Source organism: Sinocyclocheilus rhinocerous, unplaced genomic scaffold (genome assembly GCF_001515625.1).
Source record: "Sinocyclocheilus rhinocerous isolate Xijiao unplaced genomic scaffold, SAMN03320098_v1.1 scaffold556, whole genome shotgun sequence".
Lineage (NCBI taxonomy): Eukaryota > Metazoa > Chordata > Actinopteri > Cypriniformes > Cyprinidae > Sinocyclocheilus > Sinocyclocheilus rhinocerous.
In genome coordinates this window covers 1,074,539-1,089,158 of record NW_015631074.1, presented here as the reverse complement: position 1 = coordinate 1,089,158, position 14,620 = coordinate 1,074,539, and the positions used below count along the sequence as shown (strand labels likewise).

At 38.4% G+C, this 14,620-nt stretch overlaps 1 protein-coding gene across 1 annotated transcript in view; it reads right to left on the bottom strand.

The window, feature by feature from the left end:
* LOC107741550 (serine/threonine-protein kinase Nek7-like) overlaps positions 1-14,620 on the bottom strand; it is a 93,088-nt gene that overhangs the window by 3,711 nt on the left and 74,757 nt on the right. The window contains exons 8-9 of the mRNA XM_016554309.1: positions 14,258-14,352; positions 1,942-2,055 (exon numbers count right to left, since the gene is read on the bottom strand). Of these exons, the coding sequence (XP_016409795.1) occupies positions 1,942-2,055; positions 14,258-14,352 (209 nt within the window). The remainder of the gene's footprint in view (positions 1-1,941; positions 2,056-14,257; positions 14,353-14,620) is intronic.

The window sequence follows — 14,620 nt, the reverse complement described above, 5'->3', positions numbered from 1 at the left end:
TATATATGTGTGTGTGTGTGTGTTTATATATATATATATATATATATATGTGTCTGGCGATAATACTGCATACCGCGCTATTGAGCCACTCAAAATTACCGCAAGGGAAATTCCCTCACCGCGACAGCCCTATGATTGACAAAAATGGCAAGCATTTCAGAGCTCAGTGAACAGGAGAGCCGAGGGATATGCTTTAAGCAATGTAACTTCCTGCAAGAAGCCCTCTGGCCCTGCGAATGTTTGTTAATTCTCCGCTACAAACATTCTAGACCAAAAAAACAAAACAAAAAAAGTCAGGTCAGGGACGCGATTGAGAGTCGTGATGCTGCACTGAGAAATAAACTGAGCCCAGACAAGCAGCAGCAGCAGCAAAATTAAAAGTGGGGGGAAAGGGGAAAAAAAAGCGGAAGGAAAGAAAATGCCCCTGTGTCGGATCACCATGGCAACCGCCTCTCTTGCCGGGGCCTGGCTGCTGTTGCATGGCGCGGCGTCTCCTAATCAGCCCGGCATGTGAAATGCAAATGCAGACAGTCTGAGAATTAGTGGTGAAGAAATGGGGGGCGGCGGCATTGGGGGCGAGTAAGGATGCAGATATGTAAAATATTCAAGCTTTTGCACGAGAGAAATGCGGGGGGTTCGATGGTCTCGGGTTTTTTCCCCCCGTTTTAAGGGGGGCTGTCTGTCAGGTGAGATACAAGGAGACAGTAAATGACACACCAAAGATGAACGGCTGACACTTTTTTGCCTTTCGCCTTCAGGAGCATTGTTTACATGTAGACAGGGAGGGAGGCAGGCCTTCCTGCAGCTCTGGAAAGCTGAAGGAAGTGCTGAATGGAGGATGAGTCGTGCCAGGCTTGTAAATAATAATAACGGCAGCTTTGGTCGGACGTGCTGGATCTATCGGAGGATTTCGATGGCTGACATCAGAGAGTGACAGCATGTTACGAGGAAAGACCAGCAGTGCTGGAAATTCACCAGCTGGTTTGGTGATGGTCTACTTGATGGACTAGTATGAACTTGCTGTTCACAAGCATGGGAACTACAAGTTAGACACTGCTAACTAGTTTAAAAATGTAATTATGTCATCATTTTCTCACCTTCATGTTGTTCCAAACCTGTTTGACTTTTAAAAAACGACCCAGTGTTTTTTGTACATACAATGAAAGTCAATAGGGTCCAAAGTTGTTGTTTTGGACCCCACTGACTTTCAATGTACGGACAAAACTGTTGGAATATTCTACAAAATATCTTGTCACAAGAGTGATAGAGAGTAAATAAAGACAAGATTGACATTTTTGGGTGAACTATCCTGTTAAGGACAACAACAGAACGGATGCTCCATGTGATGTAGTCACAACAATTAAAGGAGAACTTAAAATTTCCTGATAATTTACTCACCCCCATGTCATCCAAGATGTTCATGTCTTTCTTTCTTCAGTCGCAAAGAAATTAAGGTTTTTGAGGAAAACATTCCAGGATTTTTCTGCATATAGTGGACTTCAATGGGGATCAGTGGGTTGAAGGTTCAAATTTCAGTCATTTTCTTAAAAATATATATTTTTAACCACAAATACTCATCTTGCACCAGCTCTGCAATGCGCATGCGCGACTTCACGCATTGCGTACTCATGTTGGAAAGGTCACGCACAGTTAATTCTTCGTCTGTGTTCGGTCTGACATGGGGTTGAGGAAATCATCAGAAAATGTTCATTCTGGAAGTGAACTTCTCTAAGGTGAGGTCACATTTTTGGCAAAATATCACAGCAAATCTGCGTTAAAATTTGCTGCGAAATCTGCCTTCCTAATTGCGTGGATTCTTATCGAGATGACTGAATTTTGCCTGTGAAAATTTGCCTTACAACGTTAAATGTGACCGCAACTTCAGAAGAATGAAATACAGAAAAAGAAAGTGTGTAAAAATCTCTTGCGCTTGAAACATACCTCTTCAGAGTAATGGTCAGATGGTAGTGGTGGGTAGTCACACTGCTCAATCTTTTTACACAGTGAGTAGAGGTTCATTTTGTCCCCGTAGAATGGACTCTGCAAGGCGGCCATCTACGTGAAGAGAAAAGAAAAGTGAAAGGCACTTTTAGAGAGAAGGACGTTTGGTTCCAGATGTCTTGTTAGCTTAAAAAATGGGTTACAAGTTCTTATGGAACAATCTGGCAAGGTTCATATCATGATCATTTAAATTAAATTCAATTCATTCATTCCTTAAGTTTGCGATTTCATCAAATGTGTAACTAGCGAAAATGCATTTACAATTACTAATATTTTACTGTTATTTCCATGGCTGTGCCATTAAATGACTTCAGAGTTCACACCTGGAGGCTGAGTAAGTACCCATTATCTCTCAGATACAATCCTGCAACGCACACTAAATCTTCATCAAGCAGGGGCTGACTGTTTGTGGAAGAGACTACGGTGCCCCATGTCATAGACGGCAGCAGACAACTGCCATCTGTTTGCTCAAGACGTCAGAAAGCTAAGAGTCAAGTTTACAGAGCATGTATCATGTCACTCCCAAGACACTGTGCGTTACATTAATGATATTAAGCACAATAAACATTTTTCAAAATATAATAAATTAATTAGCCTAACTATAGGATGTTTAGCTTCTTGCAGTATTAAGATAGAATTCAACTGATGTGTGGAGACAAATGTACTTATTTTGAGCATTTCACTGGCTCATTTAACTTACAATTTCACTGTTTTGACTCAAAGTTGTATTTTTACTTGTGAAAAGGGGGAAAAAATGAAAACTATAATGACATTATTTACTCACCAACATGTCATTCTAAATCTGTACAACTTTTATTCTTCTGCTGAACACAAATGAAGATATTTTGAATAGTGTTTGTAGTTACACACCAAAATGATTTTTTTACAGAAACGCAGAAACTGAAATTAAAGTTCAATTAGTAATTAAATTTGGGAAATTGTGTAGTTGAACTATTTATACTGTTTGGGTTGTCATGTTCTCAGGTGATAAATTAAACCAGTCTTAGTAAATTTCTTGGGCAACGAGCCACTTCTCTATATTTTTGGGTGAACAAGTTTTATAAATGGCTACTCAAGCATCATTTGTTAAATCAAGGTGAAGTGAGTCCACACTGCTCACGTTTACCTGTTGCATCCTATCCATGTTGTGTGGGCAAAATGGATGCTGACACAGTCAAAACATGTCATCATAGACAAGCTAATTAAACTTTTTGGCATAAAATTCATTTTTTCACCCTCATGTCTTTCCAGACCTGACTTTTGGAAAACATCTCAGTGTTTTTTGCACATACGATGGAAGTCAATGGGGTCCAAAGTTGTTGTTTTGGACCCCATTGACTCTCAATGTAGGGATAAAAACGGCTGGAACATTCTTCAAAATGGACAATGATAGTCAGAACATGTCATCGGAGACAAAATAATTCAATTTCACTGTTTTGGTCAAATGACTTCATCGGAAACCAAATTTTTTTTTGTTTTTTGTGATGTTTTGACTATATTTTCTATTGCCACAATTTTGGTGGATCGCTGCTTTTTTGTCCATATATGTAATGGAAACAACCCCATCAGAACCTATTGACTCACGGTTTGGACAAAAACACTAAGATGCTTTTTAAAAATATCTTCTGTGTTCAGCAGAAGAAACAAAGTCATACAGGTTTTGAATGACATGAGAGTGAGTAACTGATGACGTGCTTTACCATTAATCACAGATGGCAAGTATCTCCTATAGAACCAACACTTTAAAAATGTACATGAACTAAGTTTGTCATCATTAATTTGGACACATTTGCCAACTCATGGCCAATTAGCTTTCTATATCTGGACTGAAACACTTACAAAGGAAATTTATGGATGTCTGTCTCAATAAAGCCTTAGAAAAAGGACTGTGACATTTCAGCTTTTCAGTATATGTTTTGTGGAAAAAAGCCAGAAAGAGATGAACAACACTGTCGACGTCACAATTCCAGGACATAAATCATGGTGGTACTGAAGACATGCAGTGCATCCTGGTAGCCTGGAGCTGTGCAATCCCGCTCAGCCAGGAAGGCGATGCTTTGATGACGTTATGAGATTATGATACTGCAAAATCAGACTGGCAAAAACAGCCCCAAGCAAATCCACTGACTGTGGGTGAGGACATTTTCAGAAAAAAGCTTTCCAGATGCCAAGCATGCAAGCCACACAGTACTCGCACGAAACCACTACACCGCAAACGCACACTGGACGAGAACTCAATTAAATTGACATAGAAGGACAGAGAGGAAATGGCGAGCGAGTTAACGGGTGGGGGTGAGGGGGGGTGTGATCGAGCGAGGCGAAACGACGGTCTGGGCTGTCAGAGGAGGAGCGGAGGAGAGGAGTGCGGAGTAGCAGAACTCATGGAGCAGAGCCGGATTCATCGCTGCTCCGCACGAAATGGGAACGGGAGGGGCGGAGGAAGGAAGGGGGAGTGCCCTCTCTGATCACTGGCAGTGCTGGAACTGGGAGGACTGGGATGTTTCTATAACATGTAGCACTCTTACAGCAACCAGAACTTCTTGTATATGATCTAAATGTGCCAGAGCAAAACTCGTCAACTCGTGTTGGGGTATTGTGTTAGCGCAAGTCCAAACAGACCACACCTAAGTGTCAATGCCTGCATTCACACAGCAGCAAAAATACAGTTAAATGACATACAAACGAAAATGATAATCGAATTCTATTACCAAAGTCACTTAAATTTTTAAGATTCACACTTGTATTTAAGAAAGAGTTTGGTTAGCCTGTGTGGTGTTGCAGTTTTTTCTTGTAGAGTTCTTGTCCCAAAAAAGCATACCGACACGAAAAAAAGTAACTAAGGATGCAAAAAAGGACAGTGATGTTCTGTGAAACGAGGCATGACTTTGCTAAAGCAAAAAGAGATGAATAACAAACGAAAATGTGAGTTATGCCATCTGAAAGTTTTAGATCCAATCACTGCCTTCTATCAAAGCAGCTCCAAAACATTCAATTTAACACTAATTTAATTTTTAAAATTAAGCAAACAAGTAAACAGTTTTTAGCGAGTAATTAGCTTGGTGAAATTTTAAATAAATCTCATGTGATCAATATTTATCGATCTTTGATGACTGATGACCTGAAAAATTCTAAAATAGTTAGAAATTAAATATTAAAAAGAATAGCTGAACATAAGTTCACAAATAAAATATATTGTTTAAATTGTTACTGCTTTGTGTTATCATTTTGAAATAAATATAAAATGCTTAAAAACACTAACTTGATGAGATTCATACTTGACTTAAATATGAAATAGATTAGTTTTTCCTGATAGTGTAATTAATGTGTATTTAACCAAGAAAATGTGATGAATTTACATGAATTTACATTTGATTTAGAAAAAAAAAAAAAAGAAAAAAAAACAGGCCTTAGCCTCCTTATTTCAGAACACCACCGCACACCAATGATTCAAATATCTGAGCTATTAAAATTAACTGTCATTGTATTATATTCGAAAAGAGAGTAGAAAGGAGAAAACTGATTGTAGAAGACAGTTTTGTTACACTTTGTGGTTGCACTGAGAATACAAAAAGATACATTTTGGCGCATCAAATCAAGCTAACAAAGCGAAACACAATCAATTACTATATAAACAACTGCTATTCAAGCTGCTATGATTTACTAAAACGTGAAAAGTGTCGACTACGCATTAATCTGTCAACTGTTTCTATATACTGTTTCGTACCATTGAGTATTGTACCTACATCGTAAAATGTGTTTTTAAAAAAAGTTGAAAGATGAATAACAAACAAAAATGTGAGTTGTGCGGTGCAGGGCAATTTTCTTTAAATCCATTGGTAAAAGTGGCACTCGACAAACCTCAACAAGTACTACTAAATATTACATTAAAAATGGAGGAAGAACTTGCACAGGTACTTTCAGGTACCTACTTCTGATAGGTAGGATAAAAATAATGGATACAAAACCTATTTTTTTGCAGATAAATGCTAGATTTGATGTCCTTCTTGTTCCTCCATCAGTTACAGGGATGGGAATGTGTCTGTGTGTGTGACAGTAATGGGCTCTGTGAATGAGTGCATTTTGGCCAGACTGCATTTGGTGTGTTTTCCAGTGAAAAAAAGGCTACATGTTTTTTTTTCACTCATATATAGTAGATGATATACCTATAGAGTAATTTCATAGCAACATCTGTCTTGGCAGCGTGCCGCCGCTCTTGCGATGAGTTCCTCAGGATAATTGCAACGTGCAGTACTGTAGAACGGCATTTAGCGAGATGATAACGCAGTGGCGGCTTTGACTGTTTACATGCGGTGTGCGTACCTGTGGAAGTGTGGCCACAGAGGGGGGTCAGGGGCGAGTAGCAGCTGTAGCCAGCAAAGGGTTAAACAAGGACCACCATATTTTCATGCATCTTCTGCTTTTGACAGATGAAAAATGTCAACTGTCCTGTTTTTATTTTGGAGTTTTTGCTCCATTCATCTGGTTCATTAGTGCCTGGGCGCTCTTGGCCCTGACAGCTGCTCGCCCCGTGCTCCCGGCCCCTGAATTTTTCAGGCTAATTTGATTCGGGGCGCCCAGGCGATGGGCAAGATGATTGACTTGCTCCCTGACCCCCGGAGCCCAGCAGCTCCCCTCATTGGTATTCCAGAGGAGTCCACCCCGCACCACGCTGGCCTGCTGTCTGTCTGCGGGGCTTCGGCTACCGGTGCACAGTGGCGAAAGACACACGCGTTTACACACTCACACGCGCACACAAAAGAGGGGGGAAAAAACGCACACACAGACACCAAAGCTCAGAGGAACATACTTAAACAGAATCTCAACCACCAACACATAAGTGCGCTGACACAAATACACACCAGACACGTAAAAACAGCCACACCTGCTCAGAAACACACACACATAGATAGATGCTCACAATATCACAACAGGAACGAAAAACAACTAAAGACAAACACATATGGCCACCCAGATAGGAAGACAAAAACAGACTCTTTTCTAATACCTACCTGAATACAACCTGACTGCCCTGGCTTGCTACAATACCTTTTTAATGGGTGAACCTATAAAAAGGCCAAACTATATTTTTTATATAATATATTTATACAGAGCATATTTTTTTCTGTATGCAAACGCAGACACAAATTCAGAAAAAAAAAACAATGCTCAGGGGGGCGACAGAGTTAAAATTTCTCAGCCATTAAAATGAATTTTCATTGTTATATTCCAAAAGAGTAAAGTTTTGAAAGGTTGTAAAAGACAGTTTTGTGCTAACACAGCGCAATGGTAGCATTGAGAATGCAACGTGAACTTGCATTATGAATTAAAATGAACACATTTTGGCACACCAAATCAAGCTACCAAAGTGAAACACAATCAATTATAATGTAAACAATGGCAATTCCATCTGCTACGATTTACTAAAACATTTTTGAAGATTTATTTTTGGCCTTTTATGCCTTTATTTCAATAGAACAATACATTGACAGGAAGCAAAGTGGGAGAGAGAGGAGGGATGGGATCGGGAAAGGTCCACGAGCTGAGACTCGGGACATCCGAAGAGCAATGGTGTTTATGTCGGCACACTGCTCACGAGGCTATCGGTGCCGACAATTTACTAAATTGTTAAAAGTGTCGACTACAGCATGAAATTTAGGTCTTCTGTCATTGTGCCAGCGGTTTCTATATACATTTTTATATAGTTGAATATTGTACCCACACCGTAAAAAGTGGTAACCTGCAATTCTTACTATAAAGAGCTATTTCTACCCGATTTATCCAATAAAATAGCTTTGTTGGTAAAAATTTATGTATTTTGGTTGATTTAGTGGGGTTAAATAATACTTTTAAAATTAAACTAGTAAATTTAGATGTTACCATTTTCAGGCTCCATTTTTTTCCCCCAATACACAATGCATATATATATATATACACACAGACACATTGGTACCATATTGGTAATTGGACGATATTAGACATTTTTTATGTATCGTAGTAGTCAATAATACATTTTTATGCATTCTCATTTACTCCGTTTTTACATTCAGATTAACTGTGCCATCTTATATTTTGATTCTTTAACAACACTATTAATTTAATAATGCACTTGAATGTAATCTTTGGAAAATCTCAAAATGATATCCATTTTCCATACCACACATTATGATGTTGTAATGCCGAAATTCACTTGTAGAACTTAAGATGACTGAGCTTTTTTTTATATATATATTTAAAATGTATTTTGACAAAAGAATATAGAATTTTAATGTCAGCCATTTATTGGATATTAGCCATAACATGAAAATAAACACTGGCTTATCGCATCAGCATTCGTCTCAATCTAGGAGATCTTTCCATTGTCTTAATATTGATCTTTGTACTTCATTGAACCCTTTGCATGCCAATTAATCTCCTAGCGAAGGTCCTGGCTCTCAAGAGCCATGGAAGAGGGCGTAGCGTATAAAAAGAGCCATGTTCGAGTGTGAGAAAACCATCATTATTTCATGCTGCTCATCCTTCTCACACTCTTCTTTAATGATATATTAATCAAATGGAGGTGCAGGCATAAGGAAGGAACACAATTAAATATGAATCCATATTCTGCGACTTGAAAAGTCCCCATCTGATGCCACAAACAGGCACTGACTTGTACGAATGCCTAACCTACACACAGTGATGTTTAAGCTCTCTGGGTTTTCCTCTTGAACAAATGAGAAGAGAAAAATCACCACTTCTTCTCTTAGTAGCACCATCACCCCGAGAAGAAAAGTTTCAGACACGTGTTATGTTTGTAAATTTGCTGAATGAGTGTGCAGCACTTCTCGGTTTTATGCATCATTAGCAAAACATGGGTGCGGCAGCTCATCAGAATGTTAAGAGTTCTTCCGAGATGCCGGCGTTCACATACACCGCTCTCCCAAAGCATCTTTAAAGAACATGAGTATTCCGCAGCTGCACACGGCTGGGCAAAATTAATTCACTAAGCTATCAAATTAAAATCTGAGATCCGTGGTGAGAAGACACCAAGGTATACAGGGTAATCTATATTTGAATAAGATGCGGGGCGGGTTTAATTAGCTCAAACGTCTTGATGGATGTTTACTATTCAGGTGTGGGATAACACTTCTCAAAAAATCTGCTTTAAAAATGTAATATATAAACCTCCCGAACTCTGAAAACGAAGTGCTACAACGCATCCCAGCAACTACGGACTAAGCATTCTTATTTAATGACAGAATATCATTAGCAACACATATTAAAAATGCAACACACCTCTTGCATGGTGTGCATGCTAATCTGTTTTCTTTTAACGCTCTTGTTAATCCGATTCGGTTCTCATCTCCGACGTTCTACTGAAAACACATGGTCGTAAAAGAAGATGTGACTTCACAGTTTTAATTGTAAAACCTGGAGCAGGAAACCTGGCCTCGTGTTTTTGCGATGAAGGGAGATGCAACAGTCTCGGCTTCTTATTTATGCCAACATAAATCTGAAACACCTTCGAGAACGGCTATTAAGAAAGGGTTTAAGAGGACTTCAAAAGGCTGGGCCAGAGCGTGAGCACTGATATCCACCTATATGAACTCGGTCTGTCTTTAAAGGGGTCATATGATGCGATTTCAATTTTTCCTTTCTCTTTGAAGTGTTACAAGCTCTTGGTGCATAAAGAAGATCTGTAAAGTTGCAACGACTAAAGTCTCAAATAAAAAAAAAATCCAAAGAGATATTCTTTATAAAAATGAAGTCAACCACGCCTACCTAAAACGGCTCGTTCTAACACGCCCCCAACATGTCTACGTCACGATGTGGGAAGATTTGCATAACGCCGCCCAAATGTTCACGCAAAGAAAGAAGGCGTAACTTTTATTCTCGCTGTAGCATTGTTCACATGTGGTTGCCGCAAGCCCGCTGGCCACATCTTCGTCAAATCCGCCGGCCGCCGCTCACTCTAAATAGATCAATGAGGATCAATGGAAGATGGCACAAGTCTGCAAATTACCAATTCAGTAGTTCAGCACTGCAGCTAGTTTTCGATTGTCTACTAAGACAATGTTCACACACACACACCAAAATAAATAATGAAACTGGACATACACAATATATGGGCCTATATGTATGAAATGAATGTCAATGAAATGACACAACTTTCTTTTTGTCCCATCTATTAAATTATTCAAAAATGCATTAAAAATTGATTTCATACATTCAATGGCTTGAATATATCTCTACTACAATGAACATGCTTTTAGTTTCTAAATTGTAATTCATTTTGATATTCTGGGGTAAAATGTCAGAGAGAGATACAGCTGTTCTGATATTATAACGAAGAACAAAAGCTTAAAAAACCTGCTTCACAGCTTATTAACATTTAACAAACTTCTAAATTAGTTCAGGTTATATATATATATATATATCAGGAAAATAAAAATAAAAGAATACAATTTCTTTGTAATTTTGTAAACGTGTGTGTGTATGTATGTATGTATATATATATATATATATATATAGCATTTTTGTTTACAAAATTAAAAATACAAAGTCATACAAATTAAATCAAATATGTAAAATATTTTTAAAATTGAAAGTAATTTGATTGTACATTTTTTCTGAAACTCTTCTTATTTTTCATTTATTTATTTATTTTTTTTAATTGAGGATACACCAATGACCCACATATAGACTGAATCACAAATTAAATAAAACAAATTGCAAAAACTTGAAAAATGTAATTTGATCGTAAAAAATTTTTTTTTCTTAAACTTTTATAAATTTTATTTGAGGGCATGCCGTTGACCACACACCAACTAACTCATAAATATATATAAAATCTTCGCTGTCTTTTGATTTTTAGAGTTTAAAAAAAATGTAATAAACATTGAGATGATCAACTGAAAACTTCAAAACTTTGTAATAACGATAGAAAAACAGTCCACAGTCCTCCTTTACTGTAACATCACAGCAACTGCCGGCGGGTTTGCCGATCATCAGATCTGTCATTCAAACAGATGTCAATTCATCACCTCCCAGTTCCCCGCCTCCTCTAGGTCACGTGACCTGCTGGAAGTGGGACAAGATGAAAGTCTTTGTGTACCAAGGGGCGACAGCGCCGATCTGTTCGAGGCCGAGCCCGGACCTGGCTTTAACAGAAGCTTAAGAGATCACAACTGTTCCCCGTTTGCCTTCTCCCTGCACTTGGCTGACCCATGGCCACTGCTAAGCAGGGCGGACTGATCACACTGATGGGCCTGGTGCATTATGGGAGACTAATTAGTGCCAAGAAACGCTGTCTCCAAGCAGCGGTGAACTCAGATGGTTGTTTTTCAGCCCCAGGCACTTTGGGAGGTGTAGCTACTGGTAAGCTTCACCCCAAAAAAGAGTCAAAAGAAAAAAAAAACACACACACACACTCTGGGGATTGAAGGGATAGAACGGGTACCGGACTAACAATGTGTCTATTTCCACACTGTGCGAGTGTGAATTTGCGCCTGCTTGCGTTTGTTTATACACCAGTTTTTGGTAGCCAGTATGTCTCCTGGGATCAAGCATTGTGTCATTTACGGATTGCTGCTACCCATTCCAGGTGGCCCAAGTCACCTGGTTAAGAGGAAACCAGGGCCAAAAAACGCAGAGAAACACACAAAATGCCCGCTTTTGAACAGGGATCTGCGATTTCGCAAGATCTGTTATGTAAGATCTCACACTGTTGGATGCTTAAAGGGACAGTTCCCCTGAAAACTACGATTCTATCATCACTTACTCACTTTCATGTCATTTCAAAGACTAACTGTCTTTCGTTGAACACAAAATGAGAATTTTTGAAGAATATCCAGGTCGTTATTTTTTTTTTTTTCTCAATTTAACGAAACTTCTTTTTCAGCCCCAGGCACTTTGGGAGGTGTAGCTACTGGTAAGCTTCACCCCAAAAAAGAGTCAAAAGAAAAAAAAAACACACACACACACTCTGGGGATTGAAGGGATAGAACGGGTACCGGACTAACAATGTGTCTATTTCCACACTGTGCGAGTGTGAATTTGCGCCTGCTTGCGTTTGTTTATACACCAGTTTTTGGTAGCCAGTATGTCTCCTGGGATCAAGCATTGTGTCATTTACGGATTGCTGCTACCCATTCCAGGTGGCCCAAGTCACCTGGTTAAGAGGAAACCAGGGCCAAAAAACGCAGAGAAACACACAAAATGCCCGCTTTTGAACAGGGATCTGCGATTTCGCAAGATCTGTTATGTAAGATCTCACACTGTTGGATGCTTAAAGGGACAGTTCCCCTGAAAACTACGATTCTATCATCACTTACTCACTTTCATGTCATTTCAAAGACTGTCTTTCGTTGAACACAAAATGAGAATTTTTGAAGAATATCCAGGTCGTTATTTTTTTTTTCTTCTCAATTTAACGAAACTTCTGAATGAAGCATTCATGAATCCATGGAAATGTTTTCCTTTCCAGTTACTTTCTACAGTTTGAAATAGTTTGCCTTTATTTTCTTGTCTAAAATACATTATTGAATCCTATAAAAACAGTGGTTTTCAACCGGATGAGGGGGGGGGGCCTATTAGTCTTTAAATTATTTAAATGTAGTTATATTAAAGGGATTGTTCACCCAAAAATGAAAATTGTCATCATTTACTCATCCTCATGTCATTCCAAATCTGTATAAGTTTCTTTATGTTGAACACAAAAGAAGATATTTTGAAGAACCAAACAGTTGTTGGTCCCTATTTACTTCCATAGTAGGGAAAGAAACACTATATAAGTCAATGGGGACCACCAACTGTTTGATTACCAGCATTCTTCAAAATATCTTCTTTTCAATGTTCAACATAAGAAAGAAACTCATACAGGTTTGGAACGACATGAGGATGAGCAATTTTTGGAATGAACTATACCTTTATACATACAACAAACTGACATTATTTTGAGTTTATTTTTATTACAACAAAAGTACTAAAGGGGGGCCTTGAAATAAAAAAGATTGAGAATCACTGCTATCAAAACATTTTAAAAATACTGAATCAATTTATTGTTCAATCTAATCGATCTGTATATTGAATCAAACTGGTCAGAATTAGCAAAAATCAATTGGGGGGGGGGCAAAATAAAAACAAAACAGTAACTTAAGAAACATATTGATTCACTGTTGGCCATTTACCACCGGCACTTAGATATTTTGGCTTCCAAGCTTCAAAATAACAAAAGAGCACAATAAAGTATCCTAAAAATAGTTCATATGGTTTTCTGAAGCTTTGCGTTCTTCTAAACAGACCAAAATATGTAGTTAATCACTGAAAATCCGACATTTGTAGCTGTTCTTGATCTATTTCTGAGAGCAAGTAGTAATGTCTAATTTGTGAATGAATCATTCTTTTTAATAAATGTAATAATCTTAAAAAAACAAAAAAAACAACTGGACCAGTTCACAAAACTATGTGAATGACTCATTCACAAACCAACTGATTTGGTTCTCAATGACTCATTGATCCAATCATTGCCCTAATTCTAACATCTCACTGGAGGTGAACATTATTAATGAATAGCAACTTAAATTTAATTAAAGTTTACCATATGACTTCAGAAAACTTGGAATAAAGTCAAATAGTCCACTTTTATGGTGTTTATTTGTCATTTGAAGCTTGGCAGCCCCAGTCTACATTCACTTTCATTATATTGAAAAGAGAGGCACGAATGTTCTTCAAAAATTTGCCTTACGTGTTTCATTGAAAAAGGTTTCAGAATGACATGAGGGTGACTAAACTATCCCTATCCCTGTAACTATCCCTTTAAGGTCTAAACATTTATCACAGCTGGAAAAAAACACAGCTGACCTCCTTGCAACTTCATTTTCAATTTAGACTGCGAGCTGAAGAGAAAACCGCTGCTCTGAGTCTAATGGATCCTGGTCCGCTGTGTCGTGGAGAAGCGTATGCTATTAAAGCCTAATCAAAGCAGTCAGTATCATTTCGTAGCAAGAGCAGTGGATGTTATTTAAAACACATGTAAATGTCATTCAAATTTCCTCATCAGCTTGGGAACATACTCCAGGTATCCTTCGCGGAGACCATTTACCTCGGAGTACAAAACCATATTGTAACTTTCACGACAGACCGCAAGGTGTAGGATTGCATCTCACAAAAGGAGACGAACAGCACTGGAAGAAGCTCGGGAAGAGAATGGAAGAGTTAGGGAGGGCTGGGGTGTATAAACGGAGGAGGGGGAGTGATAGGATGGGTTTCTATACCTTACCTCATAGAGCAGGCAGCCTAGCGACCAGATGTCAGATTTGAAGTTATATCCGTTTTCGTGTATTCGCTCGGGAGACATGTAATATGGGGTGCCCACTGGAACAGAAAAAAAAGACAGATAGAGACAGAGAGAGAGTTAGGCTGTCTGGTTTGCTATGCGAGGAGTTCATCCATGGATGCTTCATTGACAAAGGTTTCAGACTGAGGAGTTTTAGATGACTAAAGAGAGGTTGCTAACAACAAACTCAGCGATGCGTGTATACAGTGTGGAGGGAAAAACATTTAAACCGTTTGTATACTACCATTGAAAAGTTTGGGGTTAGTAGGGTTTTTTTTTTTTTTTTTTTAAAGAAAAACTAATTTT